We start from the raw sequence: 20,332 nt of genomic DNA, 5'->3' as shown, positions 1-20,332 counted from the left end.
TAAGCTCCGCCGGAGGCCGCAGAGAGCTACGAGAGAGCTGCCGGAACTTGCCGCTTGCTGGTGCCGGAGCGGGTTGTACGCCTTCGTCCGGTACTTGCGCCTCTGGGGTCGAGTAGCGGTACGAGGGGGGCTTTTAACGCGACGCCTCGGGATTCTACGTAATGTTCTCTGTTGCGTTGTTTCGTTTCAGGCGGTAGCGAGGTCTCTCGCGGTGAGGATCAGTCCGAACCGGTGAGCCGTTCCGGTAGCAACGGGACCGCGGAGGCGGGGAACGCTCCGGAGCCGTTCGGGACCGTCCGCCCGCAGCAAGTGGCCGCCGGGTTCTTGCCGCGCTCCGTTCGGGGCCGACGGGGGGCCCCCTCCGGGCTCGCCCGGCTTCTCTTCGTCGCCGCTCGGTTCCCCGGGTCCTAGTGCAGCCACGGAATGTTCTCAGCTCCTCTCGGGCTTTTTAGAAGGTGGTTTAGTTTCCCCCGCTCTCGTCGGCGAGAGCGAGCGGGACGGGGCCGCATTCCTGCCGCTTCGGCGGTGCTGGGAGTAAGAAGCACCGCCAAGGGCTGCTGAAATAGGAGCTTTCTTCTATTGCAGGCTGAGCGAAGGCTACAGCAGAGCGGCTTGTCAGCTCGAACCGGCGAGCGTTTGGGAGTCACTAGGTAAGCGTTCTGTTCGCGGGGCCGCCGCTCGGCCGCTTCTGCTTTTTTTAGATCGGCACGGAGCGGCCGCCGAAGCGCTCGAGACCGAGCGCGACCCCGGGCGCCTGCCTCCGCCCCCCGGAAGAGCGTTGCCAGCGCTTCGACCCCTCCCGCTTCCAGCACGGACCGCGAGCCGGACGGGACCGCGGATTCCTTTCCCATCCGCCCTGCGCTTTACGCGTACCTTCAGGAGCATCATCTGATTTTCGTAGCGGAGCCGCGGTGGGACAGCTTGCGCAACTGGAATGCTGTTGTGGATGGCATGTTTTGTTTGTTTGTTTATTTTTTTTCAGGGAAGACAGAGCAGCGAGGCGGTGGAGTTGCTCTTCTGGTGACGTAACTGGAACGTAGCTGTGCCTAGGGACAGACGAAGAACCAGGGTTGCCCTGCTGCGTGAGGCTCAAGGGGCGGTAAATGTGGCAACGTCACTAGGGGTGTCGGTGGCGGGCAGGGATGAGAAAGCGGATGAGATGCTATGCTTGCAGCTGGAAGTAACCTCACAGCTGTGTGCATGAGTTCTCACAGCAGACTTGAACGGCTCTGCTAGTTGCTAGGAGCCTCCTGCAATGAGAGTGTGCTGCTTTCCTGTCATCTGTTGAAGATGAAACTTTGGACGCGGGTGACAGAGAAGCCGATGAGGAGAGGGGTGCTGCCGGAGCTCGTCCTCCCTGCCGAGGAAGGGCTGGCTGGAGATGAGAAGACCAGGGGAGGCCTGGAGCACGGCAGCTGCAAGACAGCCAAGTTCAGGATCTCACGTGGAAGATGCAAAGCAATAAGTAGGATTGAAAAAGGGGGGGGTCTTGGACGGAGAAGAATTCCTCCTCTTAAAGGACTTAAGTGGAGGTAACCTTAGGGTTAGAATATGGGAAGAGGTCCTGCGAGCGGTTCTTGATGCTCATGCGTTACTTCCTCTGTGTTTGGAGGGGGTGTATCTCTAAGAGTAAGAAACAGCAGAGATGGCAGGAGATGCGCATGGGCAAACAAAGAGCGTGGATAAAATCAAAGGAGAGGAGGAGGAACAGAAGAGGCGAGGGGGGGCAAGGCCCACTTCAGAATCCCTTCTGGGGAGGGAGGTCAAGGCTAACAGAAGTCTCCAGGTTTGTCAACAACAAAAAGGAGATGGGGGGGGGGGGGGAAATAGCAGCCTGCCTGTTTAATACGGGGGCCCTGGTAACAGAGAATGGGAGAATGCAGGGTTTCCAAACGCTTTCTCGGTTCCAGGGGTCGCTGCTGAGATGGCTCCTTGGGAATCCCAGATCAGGGAGCAAAGAGTCTTCGAGGAGGAATGATCTTGTTCTTAATTGCGGAGTAGCTGGTGAAAGATGATTCAGGTAAAAATCCATGTCTGTGAATATCTGGGCTCGAATGGGGGCGTACCGTGCGTGCCGGGGGAGCTTGCGGAAGCAATTGCTAGATGGCTCTGTATCACATTCTCTATGTTGTTTCTTACAGGAAAGATGCCCGAGGACCCAAGGATAACCAACATCACCTCCTTCCCCGGAAAAGTGAGGGAACGGGTTGTTCTAGAAGTCATCTCCAAGTCAGCGGAGGAGAAGAAATGTTTAAGGAACGGTCGCAGTGGATCAACCAGGTAGGGTTCTGTGTGGCCCAGTTGGATGTTGCAGGGGAGTATGTCAGTGTTATTAGGGAATATCTTAAGTGCAGGAGTCTTGTTTGCACACTAATGGGAGGTGTGCAGTGTTCTCAGACTTGCACACCAGAAGTTCTGTGAAAATAGGAACGACTTGACCACCAGCGAAGAAATGGGCTGCTGAGTTCCCCTCTTTGGGGCTATTTGGGTTTAGTTTCCTGGGTGATGGGCACTAGTGAAGTGGGACGGGACTGTCTTGTTGCAGGGTGGATTGGCTCAGGGCTTCATAGCAGAGGAGGTCTGGGGGTTGCCTTTGAATGTGTTTGATCGAACTCTGCTTGCAGGTTTAGGGCCAGCGTGGGGATCCTGACGGCAAGACTCTGGTGCCTCTGTGGAGTGAGGTGAGCCACACCCTTTTGTCCCCTGGCACCCACTCCCAGCCAGAAACAAGTCCTTTGTGTTTGGTGACGGTTTGTCTCTTTCTTCTTTGGTGTGAGGCAGGTTTGCTTATGGGGAAGGGGTCTTTTTGTTGTGTGGCTTCTGTGGAGTTTGGGGTCCCAGGGCTGCAGTCTCCGGTGAGGTCTAGCACTTTAGGGCTGTGTTGTTTTGGTTTTTTTTTCTTTTAGGGCTGTGTTGGTTTGTGTTTTTTTTCTTTAGGGCTGTGCGGTTTGGTTTTTTTTCCTTTAGGTTGCTGTGCAGCTCGTGCCTGAGGAGGGAGGTCTGCATCCTTAGTTATGAGCTTCAGAAGAAGTGGAAGAGAGTCCAGCAGGTAAGTGTGAGTTGTTTCTTGGCTATGGCATGTGTTTTCTATGCGTCCTGTGTCTTTGTTCTGTGTTTGGGCGGTGATTGCGGTGCTGTTTTTAATCGGCGTCCTTGTTGAGCTGTGGGTTAAGGGGGAGAAGCACAGACTTCGCGTCTGTGCTTCTCCCCCTTCGGCATGGGGCTGTTGGCCGCGATTTGCACTATCTCGAAGAGATTATTTTTTTTTTTGGGTGGGGGGTGGGTGCAGGTCAGTAACGGAATTTTTTCTCTCTCTGGCTGAATGGCGGCGCCCCCTCCCCGCCGCCCCCTCCCCGCCGCCCCCTCCCCGCCGCCCCCTCCCCGCCGCCCCCTCCCCGCCGCCCCCTCCCCGCCGCCCCCTCCCCGCCCCCCCCTCCCCGCCGCCCCCTCCCCGCCGCCCCCTCCCCGCCCCCCCCTCCCCGCCGCCCCCTCCCCGCCGCCCCCTCCCCGCCCCCCCCTCCCCGCCGCCCCCTCCCCGCCCTCCTCTCCCCCCCGCCCTCCTCTCCCCCCCGCCCTCCTCTCCCCCCCGCCCTCCTCTCCCCCCCGCCCTCCTCTCCCCCCCGCCCTCCTCTCCCCCCCGCCCTCCTCTCCCCCCCGCCCTCCTCTCCCCCCCGCCCTCCTCTCCCCCCCGCCCTCCTCTCCCCCCCGCCCTCCTCTCCCCCCCGCCCTCCTCTCCCCCCCGCCCTCCTCTCCCCCCCGCCCTCCTCTCCCCCCCGCCCTCCTCTCCCCCCCGCCCTCCTCTCCCCCCCGCCCTCCTCTCCCCCCCGCCCTCCTCTCCCCCCCGCCCTCCTCTCCCCCCCGCCCTCCTCTCCCCCCCGCCCTCCTCTCCCCGCCGCCCTCCTCTCCCCGCCGCCCTCCTCTCCCCGCCGCCCTCCTCTCCCCGCCGCCCTCCTCTCCCCGCCGCCCCCTCCCCGCCGCCCCCTCCCCGGTGGGGAGGGGGGGCGCCCGCCCTCCCCTCCCCGGTCTACTCACTTGGTGCCTGAGTGCCTCCTTCCTGGTGGTGGCTGTGGGGCTGGGGGGAAGAGATTAAGTGGGGGTGAGCTGGGTTCTGTGGGAGGAGAAAGGTAAGTTAAACTGAAATGTCAAGCGAAACCTTTTTGAGGTGTCTCTTGCTCTGCGACTGAAGAGGTTGCTCGCTCTGTACAGTTATTGACTATGCGCTCTCGGGGTGATGACCCTCTTGAAAAAGTTTGAGTAAAGGGTTGGGGGTGAAATGCACCTATGGTGAGTGTCCTTTATGTTCTGTGTGGCTTATGGTATTGACAACTTAATTAGACTGAGATGGTTAGGAAGAAGTTGCTGCTCTGTTCTTGAACTTTTTTTGGCTGGCTCTGCCTGTGGCAAAAATAATGGGTCTAACTAGCGTGTAAAAAGTAAAAATGCTGGAGAGAGATCTCTAGTGAGGCTAACTCAATTGTGTCATTATAAATGTTAAAAACTGTATTATGTGGGTATGGTTATTCTCAGTATTTATGTGTGTGACTCCTGAGAAGTGAGCTGAATTGAATTGCCTGCCAGAAGATGTGAGAAGTTTCTTTCCTAAAGGCTAAGCCTGCAAAAGCAGATTTCCCTTTTTAAGAGAGATGTCTTAACCTTATTGCTATAGCGAAATGGTGGAAGAGAATTTCCTGTTACAATTCTTCTCGTGTCGGTGGAAAGCTAACAGAATAGTGGTAAGTTTCCTCCCGCAGGGTGGGAAGAGGGCGATGTCTCTCATAGAATAAAATTACTGGCTCGCTGTGGCTTTTTGGAAAGGCCGTCTCCGTTGCGGGTGTCAGGACTCTGCGTTGAGAGATGGTACTGGGATGCCTAATGCCATTTGTGCCGCAATGGAATGGCTACCCTTAAGTTTTTTGTGCTAAAATGGATACCTGTCTGTGCCTTAAAAATGAAGAACGCTGGTATACCTTTGCTTACCTCCGGTGAAGACTGATGGCTATTTCTGTGCTTAGGCCTCGTTTCCTCGCTGTTGATGTCAGGTTAGTTAGCTTGGAGAATGGGAAAGAGGAGGAAAATACCTTCTATGACTGGCATGTGCGCACCCTGTAAGGATTAAAAACTGAGATCTAGATGTACGATAAATGTCACTGCAAGTTACGCTGAATGTACCGTATGTCAGGCTTGCTTTACTCACCCGATGAAATGGCTAGGTCACCCGTGTTTGTATTGATGTTCCGTTTCTGAAGAGATGTGTTTCCTGAGTCGGGCGAAGCAGCTTGAGGGCCGATGGCAGGCGTGCTTTCCTAAGGGTGGAGCGGAGGCGACTGTCTGGTAAAAGCGGTTACGCCTTGCTCGTTTTAGGTTGGTTTCTCACCGGTGCTTCTCGGTAAAACCCTTCCTGTGGAGTCTCTGTAAGTTAGCGTCTGTGAAATGTGGTCCCAAACTGACCCCGAGCTCTGAAGCGCGTGGCAAAAATGTTTCGCTTGACGTTAGCTCTTAAGCAAGAGGATAGAAAAATGGAGTTGATTCATGTACAGGTAATACTATTTTCCTAATAACAACTCTGTTGAAGCAAAGTCATGCGTTAACAGGTTATCTCCCTCCTTCACGATGTTAGCAGACGAATTGTGTGTTGCTCTTTGCGGTACCTGGAATGGAGGCTTGTTTTCCAGAAGGATGTTTACAATGTCTATTACTGACGGGAGGAAAAGTGCATAAAGAAAAATCTACAAATCAATGTCTGTTTCTCTGCTTACAGAATTGGAAAGCATCCCTGGGACTCCCACCCCTGCCTGTGTCTGCCCTGACCTCGAGGGCCGGGCCTGAGGGCGGCGGTTGTGCTTCTCAAACTCTGCTGATGTGGGCCCGGGACTGCCGCCCTGGGGTGCCTGTTCCTGTCTCAGGCTGCCCTCTATTAGCTCCTAGGTGACCTTCCCCGGATGCGGCTTTGCGCCTTTCCCTTGAATCTTACCGCCTGATTGCGGAGCTTATGCTGTGCGTCCGCTTCGTCTGCGAACATCTGCAGGCCTCTTGAATGCGTTTGCCCTCGGCCTCCTCTGCTCTGCGCTCGGTGGACTGCAGGACCTGCGTGGCTTTTCTTTAAAATCTTACGCTCTGGACCCCTCGCCACCTTTGTCTTGTACAATCATTAAGGACGGAGAAGCCTCTCAAGCATCATTTAATGCAACTATTGACCCGTTGCTGCTCGATCGGGAAACAAGGTGCGGTGCTGACTTCTGGGGCTGCTAGTTCCGATGCCTCGCTTCTGTTTCTGAAAATAAATTTTTCCTCGTGTCTAACCTAAATGCTCTTCGCTGTCATTCTTTTGCTAGTCACCTGGAAAAGCAGTGGCTGCACGCTTGGCGCTGTCCCTGCGGTGAGGCAGCTTGAGCCCTTCCTCGGGTGCTGTCAGAGCGCTTTAATTTTTTGTCCTTAACGGCGCAGGGCCCGAAGCTACACAAGATGCTCCCGGTAGGGCCGTACTACTGAGCACGGCAAAAAGACGTCCCTTCCCTTGGCTGGTGGTGCCTTGCGTGCTAAACCTGCTTTGGGGCCGGCTTATTAGGCTACTCCTTAGTTTAACTTGCCCCGAGCTGTGGCCCCTAGATTCCTTTCTGCGCAGTAGCTCTCCGGCCTCGCGTCCCTCTGTGCGTGCAACTGGCATTGGCCCCGTCCAGGCGAGCGTTCTGCTGCGTGCTCTCAAACTTGATGTGCTTGGTGATTGCAGGGCCTCTTACTGCGTCGAGGTATCTCAACAGCCTGCAGCTGCTCCTTAGTTACTGCCCTCGGCAAACTTAAGACGCATTTGAATCCTGCATCCCGATCGATCGTTTACAGAAATAACAAAGAGAACTGAAACCCTATTGAATCCAACTGATGCCCCTCTGCCGCATTGTAACAAACGCTCTGAGCCTTGCCTGCAGGGGCCTGAATCGGGGCTCGGCCTTTTGTTTCTTTTAAAAGGGACGATTGGGAAGGCTGCTTTCTGACACGGGATTTAGCTTCCGGATCCCCTTGTCTAATGACTGTTTTCTTTAAATACTCAAACGGCCGCTCCGTACTGCGAATTACATGAGCGGCGTCTCTCCAGCGGCGCGACCTTATCAAGCGGCAAGAAAATTCAAGAAATGGTTATTAGACAAAGCACGTGGCAAATAAAAAGTCAAAATGTACTTGACAGCTGAAGCAGGGGAGCGGATCAGATCCACCTTAAATCAGTACTAAATTTACGGCTAACAAGTAACTGTTCGCTCTCACCCAACGTGGGACGCTTTTAACTGTTACAGTTCGAGCCGTTACGTTGTAAACACGGTCTGCAAAGTAACATTATTGATGTACCCTACCGTTAACACAAAGAAGAGCTGAGCAAGTAGTAATGTTTGCATCCACCACGACTAACGCCGACAAAAAAATCGCTTCCCTCGAATTGTTACGCATTTTCCAAACACGTGTTCACGAGGGAGCTTCAAACATCCACACCGACCTTTATTTTATCTTCCTTTATAAACTACAGTGAAAACTCTCCTCGCCCTCTCCTTAGCCAGAGGCCCAGGCCGCGTGAGCGTACGCCTCTGTCAGCAAAAAGACAAAAGCATTTCTTTTTCTCCTTTTAACTGATGACGGTAAAGCACGAACAAAAGCCTTAATCCTTACTTCGCACGGGCTTGTCAACAACAAACTGCCTTTGACCCGAGCTGTTTCTAAAATCTTATCTTTGATCTCCCAGCTTCTATATTAAGCGCCGATCCCTCGTCACGCGTAGAAGCTCTAACAGTCTCCAATTCCCACGCTCGCACGTGGTAATTAGATCCGCACATGGTAATTAGATCCGTACTAAACTCCCTTACGCGTCAGCTCTACCTGCCGAGCTGAGAATATAAATCCCTACCCGCAAACCTACGCGATGCATTTCAAACTAAGGAGGTATTTTTTTTTTTATCGCGCATAAAGAAATAAAAATAAACCCTCAAAGGACAATAGGAAGTCTTTTAAACTTCTTTACCTGATTTAGCTGCTCTCAACAGGTCTAGGTTCCTGAGTACTCGATACGACAAAAGCCAGCAGTACAAGTAGGAAAACTAAGGCAAGAGGAAGGTTTCAGATATCGTCTTCGTGACAACACTGCAACCAGCCTCCCGGGACGACGTGACAAGCGCAACTCTCCCTTCTCTCTTACGATCTACGCTCGGGGATTAACTCCGCAAAGAAAGGATCTCCTGCTAGAGATCCTTCCTCAACGGCCGTCTGCCCTTAAATGAGGTCTAAGAGGGGTGGAGCCCGGGTCCGCCCCTTCCCACAGATCAGACGAATTGCCTCCACCTGTGCTCCTGAGTTCACCCGGTCTCTTTTCCCAGGTGCTCGATCAGCCGTTAGGGCCCCGACTCCGCAGTTCCCTTACGTCAACGGTTTACGGGCTGGTTCGGCCCGGTTCCGTGACTAGCGGGGCCGAGGGATCCGCAGATCCGCGCCTCCGGAAAAAGGGAACAGGGGACCCCAAAGTAACTCAAAACAGCGGCAACGATCTGAGGAGAAACAAACTAATTTACTAAATATAGTATCGGAACGCAAGATAACACACTATAATACAATATAATTAAATCTGAAGCTAATAAATCAAATATAATGAGAGAATGTCCGAAAGGTGGATAGGCCTCACCGCAACGCGGAGAGCTGAGGTGAGATGCGCGGTCCAGTTGAGCGGCAGGGAGAAAAGGGAGGAGAGCCGACGAAGGGCAGGCTAAGAAGAGCGCGTCAGGTGACCTTGCCAGGAGTTGTACCTCGAGACTCTCTGTGACCGCAAAGTCCCCTGGGGAATGCAGTTGTTCTTCTCTTCCGGGCAGGCACCCGGAGCTTGAGCACCAACAGTTAAACTCCCACACGATGTTATGATGTGGAATACCGAAAACCAAAAATCACAAAACCACGACACCTTACAGTCTTGTAAATCTCACTGCTTATAGAATAAGCTGTTTAGACTACCTAGACATGCTGGCCTCGGAGAAGTCGGACAATAGCGCTTCGCAAAGGGAAGCAGAATCGCTCGTCCTTCTCCGAGCCTTTCCCGAGAGATGACATCCCGCAAACCTCGAGAGCTTAGCAAACGTGCGCGAGAACGGGTCGAAAAAACTCAGAGGATGAACACCGAGCGCACCGCTGGGTACTGCCGGGGAAGTCGGCTGCGGACACGGTCAGACAGACGTACTGTTCGTATTGCTCTGTCTCTAATGGCAGTCTGATCAAGTACGGTAACCGAACAGTCAAGCGCACACCCAAAGTCACGGTTTGACTCGCTGACAAACCTGAAAAGCGAGCCCACGTGAACCTTACGAGGTTCAACGTGGCCAAGCGTGCCCCTCGCGTCAGGGTCTTCCCAGAAAGGACTGCAGACCCAGAAAAAAACTCACCGAGGTCAGCCCTGAGAAAAGGATTTGAGGGTTTTGAAGGACTGAAAGCTCCACGTGAGCCAACGGTGCGCCCTTACGGCCCAGAAGGCCGACGCTATCTCGGGCCACGTCACAAATGAGACGGCTGTCAGAAAGAGGGAGACGGCGGTCCCCCTACGCTCCGCCCCGACGGGGCCCCATCTACAACGCCGTACCCGGGCCTAGGGCCGTCAGCAAGAAAACTAACGTGAGAACTAACGTGGAGCTGCTGGAGGGGGTCCAGACCGAGGCCGCGAAGCTGAGCAAAGGGCTGCAGCACCTCTCCCGTAAAGGAATGCTGAGGGAATCGGATCTGTTTATCTCAGAAGAAAAGGCCTCACTGCAACACTCTAAGGGACCTTAGAAACAAGAGCAGCACTGACTACTCACACGGCCTGCGTAACGCTACAGTAACATTCAAAGGGTGGCAAGGCCCTAGGCTGCGACGATGAGGACAAACCCAAAGGCAGGAACTGCCACAGGCGCAAAAACAAAGGAAAACATCCGCTTACCTGCAAAAGGCTTCCTGTAGGCAGACAGCTCTGGCAAAAAGCTCGCACCTCTACTGCCAGCCCTTCAATGAGGTCTTGAAGGGGCGGATCCTGGCCCCACCCCTTCCCGTCGCTAGGCTGCATTGCGTGCACCTGAGCTTCCCCGCGTCGGCCCCGCCTTCCCTCCAGGTGCTCGGTCGCCGGGTCAGGCTGTGACTGAGCATTTCTGCTACAGCCTTACAGTGACGGGACAAGGCGGAATGGCTTGAAACTAACAAAGAAGAGGTTTAAGTGACATATAAGGAGGCAGGAGTATTGTACTCACGGTGGCGAGGCGCCGGCACGCGACACCTGGAGCGGTGCTGACGGCCCCGTCTCCGGAGGCATTTGAGCCGCGTCGGATGGGGCTCCGGGCAGCCCGATCGAGGCGGCGGTGGCCCTGCCGGAGGCGGAGCTGTTTGAACTACGTGATCCTTAAGGTCCGTTATGACCCGAGCCGCTCTGTGATAGAAATGGATCGACTCAGGCAGGCTGAGCCCAATTTTTTTTTTTTTTAAATTATTTTGTTTCACACTCACTATAAATGATTGCGTAGAGATACATCTTTGTAAACCGTTTCCAAGTTAAGAGCAGAGCGCTGCCCCGATTTGGATGGGGACGCACAGAGTCACAGGATCACGGAATCGTAGGGGTCGGAAGGGACCTCGAGAGATCATCGAGTCCGACCCCCCTGCCAAAGCAGGTTCCCTGCACCGGGTCGCACGAGTAGGCGTCCAGGCGGGTCTTGAATATCTCCAGGGATGGAGACTCCGAGACTTCCCCGGGCAGCCCGTTCCAGTGCTCCGTCACCCTCACCGTAAAGAACTTCTTGCGCGCGTCTGTGCGGAACTTCCTAAGCTCCAGTTTCTGGCCGTTTCCCCTCGTCCTGTTTCCGCACGCCGCTGACGAGAGTCCGGCCTCGCCTCTCTGGCCCCCGCACCTTAGATATTGATAGACCCGGATCAGGTCTCATCTCCCTCTTCTTCATCAGCTTGCCATCGCTTTCCTCCACCTCTGTTTCCTGCAGATTTCTAGGACTATTACCTAAAGTATTACGAAGAGGCATAAATATTACACAATCGCATTTGAAATCTTTTCTTAAAGTTTACTAACGCCGTTTCTGCAGCAGAACCCCAGGCTAAGGAATGCACAGCTGCCAAACAGATGTATAATTTCAGCATTTAGATCCCATTATTTCAAGGGAATTTTTTTTTTTTTTTTAACTAGATGTTTTCAGATTTTCTATTTCCATCTGTTTTTTGACCTCCTTAAGTTCTGTCCCCTCTTTTCTGTTTTAGTTCATTACACCGAAATAATTTCCTAAATTAGAAACATCTCTACATTTAAAAACTTGTGAATTTGAAGAGGCGGGGGAGCAAAGCACGCAACCTACAGTCATAACATTTTTGTGAGAAAGAAAACTGCTGAACTTCATCTCCCATGTATTTACACCAGCGAAATCCAGGAACAGCTTCTTGGTGGGCGGAGAATATTACTAGCGTATCTTTAAATACGTTTCATCAAGTAATCAAAGTAATCACATCATTAAGGAAAACAAAAATTAATCCTCTCAACCCCCCCCCCCCCCCAAAAAAAAAAAAAAAAGTGATATCAATTGGAACCTGGAAACGTACTGTCAGCAAAATATCTTTCCACTGTCTGGAAAGTTTATTACCGACGTGAAGGAATTTGGAGTTAAGTGCAGATACAGCAGGAGCTGTGAAACAGACTACGTCGGATTTCAAGAAAGAGAGATTATTTGCTAGCAGATGAGGAAAACGGCATTTTATTCCCGAGTTACAGCTAGACAACCACGCAAACAATAGCAAAATTTGCGCACGTCTTCTGAAACAGCTGCTTAAAAATGCTACGACAATTAAACCCAAGAGCAATAATGCTGATAAACGCACACCTTTACCTCGTCCACCTGGCAGCACATCTAAAACATGCAGTAATTATCATTTGTTTCAGCTATTCTCCTCAGCGTATTAAAACATCATTGCTTTGTTTATCATTTTTTCCTCTTGTTCGCAAAGTTCAGGGTCCAAATGAGTCGCTTTGGTTCTTTTTCCTGGTTACAGTCAACTATTTTACCGCTTATTTAGTATTTCCCAATTTTAAACTACTGTTGAATTAATGCTCCCTCTTAACGCACGATAAGTTTCTGCCATTTCTACTTTTTTGAAAATACAAGTAGCGGATGTTTCTGAAAAACAACTCCGTTAGTCCTAAAAAAAAAAAAAAGCCCCACACATTTCACAAAATCCACTCCTTCGCCATCTTTGTTCTCAGTAGTTTATCTGCAAGCAAAAATTGAAACGCCGCATATAATAAGTTAATGGATAAGTCACTCAACGTGACAATGGATAAGTCAGCGGTCCGAACGAGGGCCGTACCCTTACTGACAGTTTAGTCTCCGTTAATCTCTGTCGGCTTATTAGCCGAGGCTCCGACTTCCAGAACCGCGTGCTGCTTCTTTCCTCGTTTCCAATTCGGATACGGAGTTTTCTGCGACCGTTAAACCCCGCGCAAAAGTCCAAACTTACTTTCGGCACGGGTTTTTTAACACATTTTCACTACAAGTATAAGCCCTCAGACCAAAGAACAGAATCGCCTGGTCCTTCGGGTGATTAAAATGGGTCGTGTCCGTAATAATTGTTAACCGTCACAAAATGCCGCTCGGCACTGAAGAAAGACATCCAAAATGCGAGAAAATACTGCAACGGTGTTTCGTCTTCCCGTCCTCCGGCTGGGAAGCCGGTCTGTTCGGTTTTCTGTCTCTCGCCGATACGATCGTTTATATATAAATGGAAAACCCGTATGACCAAGTGCGTTTTTTAGTCTAGGACTTTTCTGAGCAGAGAATGTACTGTGGGGTTAATGACTTGGGGTGCTGAGAAAGGGTATTTTCCTCGTTTTTTCTAGTAAATATGTGAAATACTTGGAGCGTTACCGTCGCTAACTTACATCCGTTTATCGGATGGGTCGGAAACGGGTTAGTTTCTGAGGATACGGCCATGGAATGTCTTTTAAGAAGTAGGCAATTGCCCCATCTGGGATCCAAGCAAATTCTTCCCGTGTCTTTTCTAAGAGAAATCTCAGATTTGATCTCCTATCTCTGCATAAATAATTGAGAAGAGGCTTCGGCGAGTCTGACGAGGGCTTTAGCCTTGCGCATTGTTGTTTTATCGTCTTACTTGGTAAGACTACCCTTAGAAACAGAACAGTAAGAAAGCCTGTCAGCCTGACTGTCTCGCCGGCCATATTTCCCGGTGGTTTCGACAGGCGAGCTCGGTTTTAGTCCTCGGAATTTGTTGGACCCGTTCTCGTGGGCTTTCGCTAGGCACGGGAAGTTCGCGGGTACCCGTATCCCGGGAAAGGATTTGAAAAGGCTAAGCGATTCCGCTTTCCTCTGCAAACAGGTTCGTTCTGACTTCTGCAAAGACCGTGTAGGTAGTCTAAATAGGCTATGCTACAAGCAGTCGGATTTAAGAGACCGTAAGGGAATTGCAGATTCAGGGCCCGAACCACTGATCGAGCACCTGGCAAAGGAGTTGAGGTCAGTCTCAGGAGTGCAGGTGGAGGTGATTCACCTGATTAAAGGGAAGGGGTGGAACCAGGCTCCACCCTCACAGACCTTACTTAAGGGCTGTCTGCCACTGAGGAAGGATCTTTTGCCAGAGATCCCTCTGATTTTTGGAGATGGGTGAGTGTTATTTATTTTGTAACGTCATCTCACGGTGCTGGCGCTGTTGCTAAGATGATACTTGAAGCCTTTGTCTTTAATCCTGTGTTTCTGTACTTCTACCGCTGGATTTTAACACGTTCAATACTTAGGAACCTACAAACTGCTGAGCTGGTTGTACTCGATAAAGAAGTATAGATGACCTCCTTCCTATTGTCCCGGTAGGGTTTGTTTTTATTTATTTTCCAAAAAGTAATAAAACCCTTTATCTTGATGTTCTTTGCGTGGATCTGGGGGCAGGGCTTTATCTTCTCGGCTTGGCGAGTTGATGCGGAAGGGAGATGAATACAGACAAGATTACCACACGCGAGCATAGAAATAGGATATGGCGAGAGCTGCCGTGCATCGCGGCAAAGCCAAGGAATAATTGCAGACTGCTGCCTAAACTTTTTGCGCACTAACACGTGACGCTAAGGCAGAATGGGGTTGAAGTTCTGTTTGTTTTGCTAAAAAGAAAGACACGGCACAACATAATTTCATATTAGAGCTCAGTCTCAGTTTGGAACAAGGGTTCACAGGAACTAACTTAACAAGATTTGAGACAAAGGGTTTCAATGAGAAGCATTAGCAAGAGTCGAACTGAGAGTAACCGGAGAAGGTTTTCAGCAAACCCCCTCCTTTTTTTCTTAAAGGAGAGCAGCCCTTTTCTTTTGCTAGACAGTCACCGCAGCTCTGCCCTCAGGACAGCGCACCCCCCTTCCAGCTCAGGAAGCTCTGCTGAATGTTAAGAAATAGCTCCGTGCACAAATTCAGCCGCAATGATACAAACACCGCTGAGGTACTCAGCAATTCCATTCGTTGAATAAGACAAGCCTGACGTGTCATACTTTCACGGTAGATAACTTGAAGCTTTATCAATACACGAAGCGTTATCAATACACGTCTCGCTTAACTTCTTCTGCAAATTGAGTCAGAAGCAGCCAATTGCACGAGGGGTCGCTTTTCTCCAAGTTAAATAACCTGACATCAGCAGCGAGGGAATGAGGCTCCAGTGCAGAAAGAGCCAGCATGTCCTTTTTATGCAGTAAGCAAGGATTTACTTTTTTGTTTAAGTCAGAGACCGGCATCCGCCTCAGCGCAAAAACTACAGCTAGCTAAGCCTAGCCATTCCATTTAAGAGCAGACGCTCTTAAGCGTCACAGGCAGCTGTCACATACGACGCAGAACGCTTGCACCTTCATTAGCAACAGCTTTTTGGAAAGACTGTTTCAAGCAAATAATTTCTCGGTAAAACAGACGCATCGCCAACCTCTCACCCCACAGAAGCAAGCTCAGCAATATTTCAGGGACACACAGCAAAATGAGAAGAACAGAGTTACACCTAGATGTTCTCCTCTACAGTTTTGCGACAGAAATATGATAAAGCGAAAGACATCTCTTAAAAAGGGAGTCCTAGTTTTTTCAGTACTTAAGTTTACAAGCGTTCAAGGTGAACGCAGATTCAATTGACCCCTCGGGGGGCGTGCTCTTAAATACCTAAAATCTATAACATTTTACTCAAACAGATGTTTTATATTTAAAAAAAGCATAGAACTTAGACGTAACTAAGCATTGGCTATGACTTTTCAAAAGAGGCGCTTTCAGAAGTCTTGACTTTCCTGTGAGCTTGACTTGTTTTCCAGGAACAACTGGCAGAACTCAGAGCAAAGCAGCAACTTCCTTTCTTCCCAAACATCCCATTCTATTCAGGTTGATTCCAGAAACCATCCTTGGCATCCGGGAGATGTACACTCAGGCACGCACTGCAGGCACGCTTCATCTCCAGACACGTATTCAAATGCTTTAAGAATGCAACCCTCCTCTACTCTCCAGGGCACAGTAAACAACTACGCAGAGCAAGCAACCTCTTACATCAGAGATAGAATTCCTAATGTTTTACCTGAGATTTGAATTAAACCTATCTTCCTCTTTCCACAGAAAGGAGAACCCAGCTCTTCCGCACTTGATCTCCTCTGTTACAGCCCGAGAGCCCCAAAGGGGCTCCCCCCCCCTCCCCTCAGGGGGAGCCGCCGCCCCAAAGGGGCTCCCCCCCCCCTCCCCTCAGGGGGAGCCGCCGCCCCAAAGGGGCTCCCCCCCCCCTCCCCTCAGGGGGAGCCGCCGCCCTGCAGCCAGAAAGAATAATTTCCATTACTGACCTGCCTGAGCCCACCACCCAAAAAAAAAAAATCTCTTTGAGATAGGTCAGCAACCCCATACCAAAGGGGAGATGGGCAGGAGCAGCGCACAGAGCGTGAGCTGCTCCTGCCCGTCTCCCCCACAGTTGAAGGCCAAGCACAAACACCTAACTCTAAACAAAAGCAGACCAAGCTCTCACATCAACAACTCCAAAAACCTCTAAACCTCCATCCCGCACAAAGATACACCACCTACCCAGTAGGGCTTCTTCTCCAAGCACAGCTTTCAGCAAAGCCCAGGCAGACACATCTGCTGCAAACAAGCTTAAGGGAAAAAAAAACAGCTATGGAACACCAAGCCCTGCAACACAAACCGCACGACACCCAGGCAGTACTCGTCACCACCCAGAGGCACAGAACCGAACAAGCACCTCAAAAGAGCCCGAGGGTGCAAGCAACACAAATGCCACCTACCCAGTAGGGCTCCTCCTCTTCTTCTCCAAGCGCAGCTTTCAGCGAAGCCCAGACGGAGACATCGGCTGCAAACAAGCCTAAGGAAAAAAAAAAAGGCTATGGAACGCAAACCCCAAGACCGCACGACGCCCGGGCAGTGCTTCTCACCGTCCGGAGGCGCGACCTGCCGCGCGCCTTCGAGGCCGAAAGTGAAAACACCGTCACCCTCAAACATAAAGAGTTAGACGCTCGGGCAAAAAAAGAGCACATCTCGCCTCGCTCCGCGGCAACTCCGCCGCGTCGCCGTCGGAATCCGCTCTCCAGCCCCGAACCTGGCCGAAAGATCCTTAAACCCCTTCCGCGGGTCGAACCTCCGGTTCCGGGGCCGGCTGCTCCCGAATAGGGTCCCGGCGTCCCGCGACGGAGCGTTCCCGTTCCACTCCGTTGCTTAGAAAATCTTCGTAACACGCCTCGTCCTCAAAACCCTCTGGACCCGACTTGTATCCCTACAGAACGAAACTCCGCAACCTGTACGGTCAGGGAAAACCCTCTTCCTTCTCATTTCGTACAACTCCCGCTCTCGCCGAACGCGCCCGGCCCCGTCCCCTAGACTCCGCCGCTTAACGTAGCGAAAAGCAGCGCCGATATTCCCCCGCGACGCGCACGTCCCCCCCCCTCCCCTAACCGCTCGCGCTCCCAACGACGGAAAAAGCTACCCGGTAGAACGCTGCTCCTTAGAAATCTCTTCACTTCCTCTCGCTCGCGGACGACGTCTCGAAAAGGCTGTTCCCCGTAGTCGTGCGAGCCGTCCTCCTCGCCCTTTCTGAACGCCTCGGCGATGACGGCCGTCCTCCGGCCCCTTGCCTGTAGAAAAGACGGTAAATAATACGTTACGGCACTTTTAAAACCGCTACCGCCAACTCCCTAGCGAGGGCCGGCGCGTCCTCGACTCCTCCGTCCGACGGCCGCCGATCTCCCCGTGGTCCTTCGGTCCCCGACCGGCCGTTCCTCGGTAAAGACGACGAGCTCAGGCAGCCGCCCTCCGTTTTCTGCGTCTGAAATTACCCTCGACGCTTCGCTGGAACTTCCCGCAACGAGAACGCGCTCTTCCCTAACGCGTGCCGGAGCGGTTCGGATCCGGTACGAGAACCGATGCTTACAGCTGTGATCTTACTTTCGGCTGGGCGCAAACGCCTCGGTCTCCTTCATCCCGCTCCGTCAAAAACTCCCCCGATAACGTTGTCCGCGCTCACCTACCACTCGAGCCTCCTTCCCCCGGCGCTCCCCATTCTCTCGTCGCTCTGCCGCCGCCTCTCTCCCGCCGAGTCGCCGGTCTCCCTTTCTACAGAAGGCAACGCGTCGTCCGAAACAGCGAACCGGTTTCGAAAGCCGTCCCGCCGCGTCTCCGCGATAGAAGCGAGACGACGCGTCTGAAGTTACGCAAACGAAGGAGGGAGGAAATACGGGCTCCGCCGCGGCGAGCGGCAGGGGCCGAAGCGCCCGCGAAACCCTCCCGGGGTCCGAGGCGGCCCCGGGATCACGCTCGCTCTCGGCCGGATCGCGAAAAAACGGAGGCGGTTGAGCGGCTCTCCGACGCGAGTTCCGACGAGACCGATCTCAGCGCCCGGCGGCTCCGAAACGCTCGCCGCTTCCGCCGTTGCGCCCGTTCGGGCCGAACGGGCTCCGCCGGGACCCCCCGCGCGGCCTGCGGAATCGGAGAAAGCTTCCATTTCACGGTCCTCGGCGTCGCTTCCGACTCCCGGCACCGCGGAGGCTGCGGAAATAAGTCCCCGTCCGGTTCGTTCCCGCTGACGAGAACGTCAAGAACGAGAACGGGACGAACCGAGACGCCCGCTAAAAAGTTCTGGGGGCAGAGACGACCCCGTAGCCGCGCTAGGGCTCGAGGAAAGGAGCGGCGGCCCGCTCCTAAACCGCGCCGGCGGAGACGCCGCGCCGGCTCCGAGAAACCGGGGCGGCCCGGCGAGAGCCCCGCGTCGGCCCCCAACGGCTCCCGAGCGCTTACCTCTTAGCGCGGTCCCTCGCGACCAGAACGGCTCACTGCGAGGAATCCCACCGCAGCCTGAAACGAAACGACGCGCAAACCAAATCGGATAGAATCCCGAGCTCTCCCGTTAAAAGCCCCCCTTGTACCGCTACTTAACCTCAGCAACGCGAGGACGGACCGGAGGAAGGAACGCAGACCGCTCCTACACGCGGCGAATCCCGAAAGCTCTCTCGTGGCTCCCCGCGGCCTCCGGCGGAGCTTAAGAGGCGTCGGGGCGGCCCCGCCCCGGCACGCCGACGAGGCGCACCTGTGCCCGGCCGGCCGCGGCGCCGCCGCGCCTGACGGTCGTTGTCTCGTTAGCGCGGGGGGGGCTCGCTCGGGCCGCCCGGGGACCCCGACGGTTAGACGCGTAGACTCTAGATCCGAACGAGGGACCGAAACCGCGCTTCGCTACGGTTTGTGACGCGCTTCCCCTTTGCGCCTCGGCGGGGATTCGTTAATAACTCAAATAACTGCGCCCGATTCAAACGGATCTCTTCGCGTGTCGCCCTTCCGAACAACGTCCCCGGCCTTAACCGTTTCCCGAGGCCCCCGCCGTGCGCTGGCTATCCCTGCCCCGAACGCGGTCGCGTGCCGAGCGTGACTAGAAAACGGTCCCTCTGAGTACGAGTAAATGTTGGAAGAAAAGCGGGCGCGGAACGTTCGTGACGGCTGTTGCCCGCGGCAACATATCTAAACTATCTCGTGAAAACACACGCAATTTCGTATAAGGAATACGAGACTGTTTCACAGTGGCTTACCTCGATTGCAAAGACCGTGTTTTAGAGACGGCTATACGCCGCCGTTCTAAACGAGTAAAACGAGCGCTTTCTCACGACGTTTCTATCTGGGCGCGATTGATAAAAACGATCGCGGAATCATAGGGTACCCTGCGTCGAAAAGGACCGCGAGACGGACCCGGATCGGTCTGCCAAGGGTCACGCAGACAGATACGTTCGGACAAAGGCAGCGAGCGATTCCGGGAAATTATCTTCCGGTCGGGTGGGGTCTTCGGCCGGCCGTCCTTTCAAGTATGATAACGAACCGAACTTACTTCCGACTAAGGAGAATTCCCGGCTCCGGAAAATTTAGAATGTGAACTTGGCGCTATAAAAGCAGAAAGAACGGCCTCGGAGTTCAATCTGGAACGACTTGGATTATATGCAATTTCCGCCGATACTTCATACTCTGCAGCTCGTACCGCCCGGAAAAAATTATCCCGTAGGCGGATCCGTTAAGCCCTTTTGGAAGTCGATGAAACGCGGAGGGAAATGAGTTTCCTTTCTACGGAATACACGGTCGGTGACAACGCTCCGCGTGAACGGAGGAGACAAACTCATCGGATTGATCAGCCGCGAAACGCCTATCGGACGCGCGAGCGGAGAGGGTCGAGAAAGCGCAAGTGCCTCGAAGGTTAACGCCTTCAATTTTGCGGTGGAAAATAATGACAGACTTTTCCACCGCTACCGTAATCTGAGCCTCGTTCGGGACCATCTGGGGAACGGCTCGGAAGACGCCGTGGGTTCGACGAGACGTACGTTGAATTTAGCGTTGGCTCCCTGTGAAGAAAAGCAGAGACTGTGCGGCTTTTGGCGAACGATGCGTTTCTTACGGTTTACGCGACTCTCTTTCTTCGAGCCGTATGAAATTAGAAGCGATCTTACTGCCGAGAGCCCTCTTTCTCCATCCCCGGGGAAAGAAGCTTAGCTACGTGATCCTTCCACGGTCACGAGGCAGAGAAATTGAAGCGGGATTCCCGTGTCTCCGCCTTACGAGGGAGCCCGCCGAACTACGTTTCCGACATCGGCGCTTTCTCCGGCGGAAAAATGAGTGCACCGGGGCGACGAGCCGCGTTTCCTGCCCGGCTGGTGCCGCGTTGTGCCCCCGCGATCGACCTCGGGGGGAAGAATTTCTAATAACGACTTTTGAACGGGGAGACATCGATGGCTGATATGGAGACGTAAGTCTTTATAGGAGGAAAAACGTTGCTTTCTGATACTTAAAACAGTATTGTCCTGTAGCGG

At 53.2% G+C, this 20,332-nt stretch overlaps 2 protein-coding genes and 2 long non-coding RNA genes across 8 annotated transcripts; 2 read left to right on the top strand and 2 right to left on the bottom strand.

Moving 5' to 3' along the window:
• The first annotated feature begins 3 nt into the window (after nt 1-3).
• LOC149916992 (uncharacterized) lies at nt 4-667 on the top strand. The gene is made up of 3 exons (XR_016468641.1): nt 4-90; nt 191-455; nt 586-667. It is a non-coding gene; the product is annotated as an uncharacterized LOC149916992 (long non-coding RNA).
• A 116-nt stretch (nt 668-783) lies between these two features.
• Nucleotides 784-6,816, top strand: LOC116234718 (uncharacterized). Of its 5 annotated transcripts, none has more exons than XM_090144765.1 (7): nt 785-1,786; nt 1,911-2,020; nt 2,142-2,280; nt 2,625-2,681; nt 2,968-3,049; nt 5,362-5,537; nt 5,759-6,335. In XM_090144765.1, exons 3-6 carry the CDS (start codon nt 2,147-2,149, stop codon nt 5,413-5,415), a joined length of 327 nt encoding a protein of 108 aa, XP_090000891.1. In that variant the 5' UTR covers nt 785-1,786; nt 1,911-2,020; nt 2,142-2,146; the 3' UTR covers nt 5,416-5,537; nt 5,759-6,335. The 5 variants fall into 5 exon arrangements, with proteins under 5 accessions (XP_090000889.1, XP_090000891.1, XP_090000890.1 ...); XM_090144764.1 differs by lacking the exon at nt 5,759-6,335 and adding an exon at nt 4,667-4,733 and having other exon boundaries at nt 5,362-5,444; XM_090144762.1 differs by lacking the exon at nt 5,362-5,537 and adding an exon at nt 6,728-6,816 and having other exon boundaries at nt 790-1,786; nt 5,759-6,221.
• LOC149916991 (uncharacterized) lies at nt 3,033-5,331 on the bottom strand. Its single transcript, XR_016468638.1, has 4 exons — nt 5,195-5,331; nt 4,978-5,103; nt 4,033-4,108; nt 3,033-3,161 (listed from the first exon to the last, which is right to left on the bottom strand). It is a non-coding gene; the product is annotated as an uncharacterized LOC149916991 (long non-coding RNA).
• LOC116234786 (uncharacterized) lies at nt 6,495-20,112 on the bottom strand. The gene is made up of 8 exons (XM_090144641.1): nt 20,102-20,112; nt 19,776-19,867; nt 18,288-18,344; nt 17,522-17,880; nt 16,981-17,128; nt 16,286-16,362; nt 16,068-16,135; nt 6,495-7,099 (listed from the first exon to the last, which is right to left on the bottom strand). Exons 1-8 carry the CDS (start codon nt 20,110-20,112, stop codon nt 6,832-6,834), a joined length of 1,080 nt encoding a protein of 359 aa, XP_090000767.1. The 3' UTR covers nt 6,495-6,831.
• Nucleotides 20,113-20,332: the final 220 nt, after the last annotated feature.

This window comes from Phasianus colchicus, chromosome 8, assembly GCF_987193195.1.
Source record: "Phasianus colchicus chromosome 8, bPhaCol1.hap1.1, whole genome shotgun sequence".
Classification (NCBI taxonomy): Eukaryota; Metazoa; Chordata; class Aves; order Galliformes; family Phasianidae; genus Phasianus; species Phasianus colchicus.
This window is presented reverse-complemented; position numbering and strand designations above follow the sequence as displayed.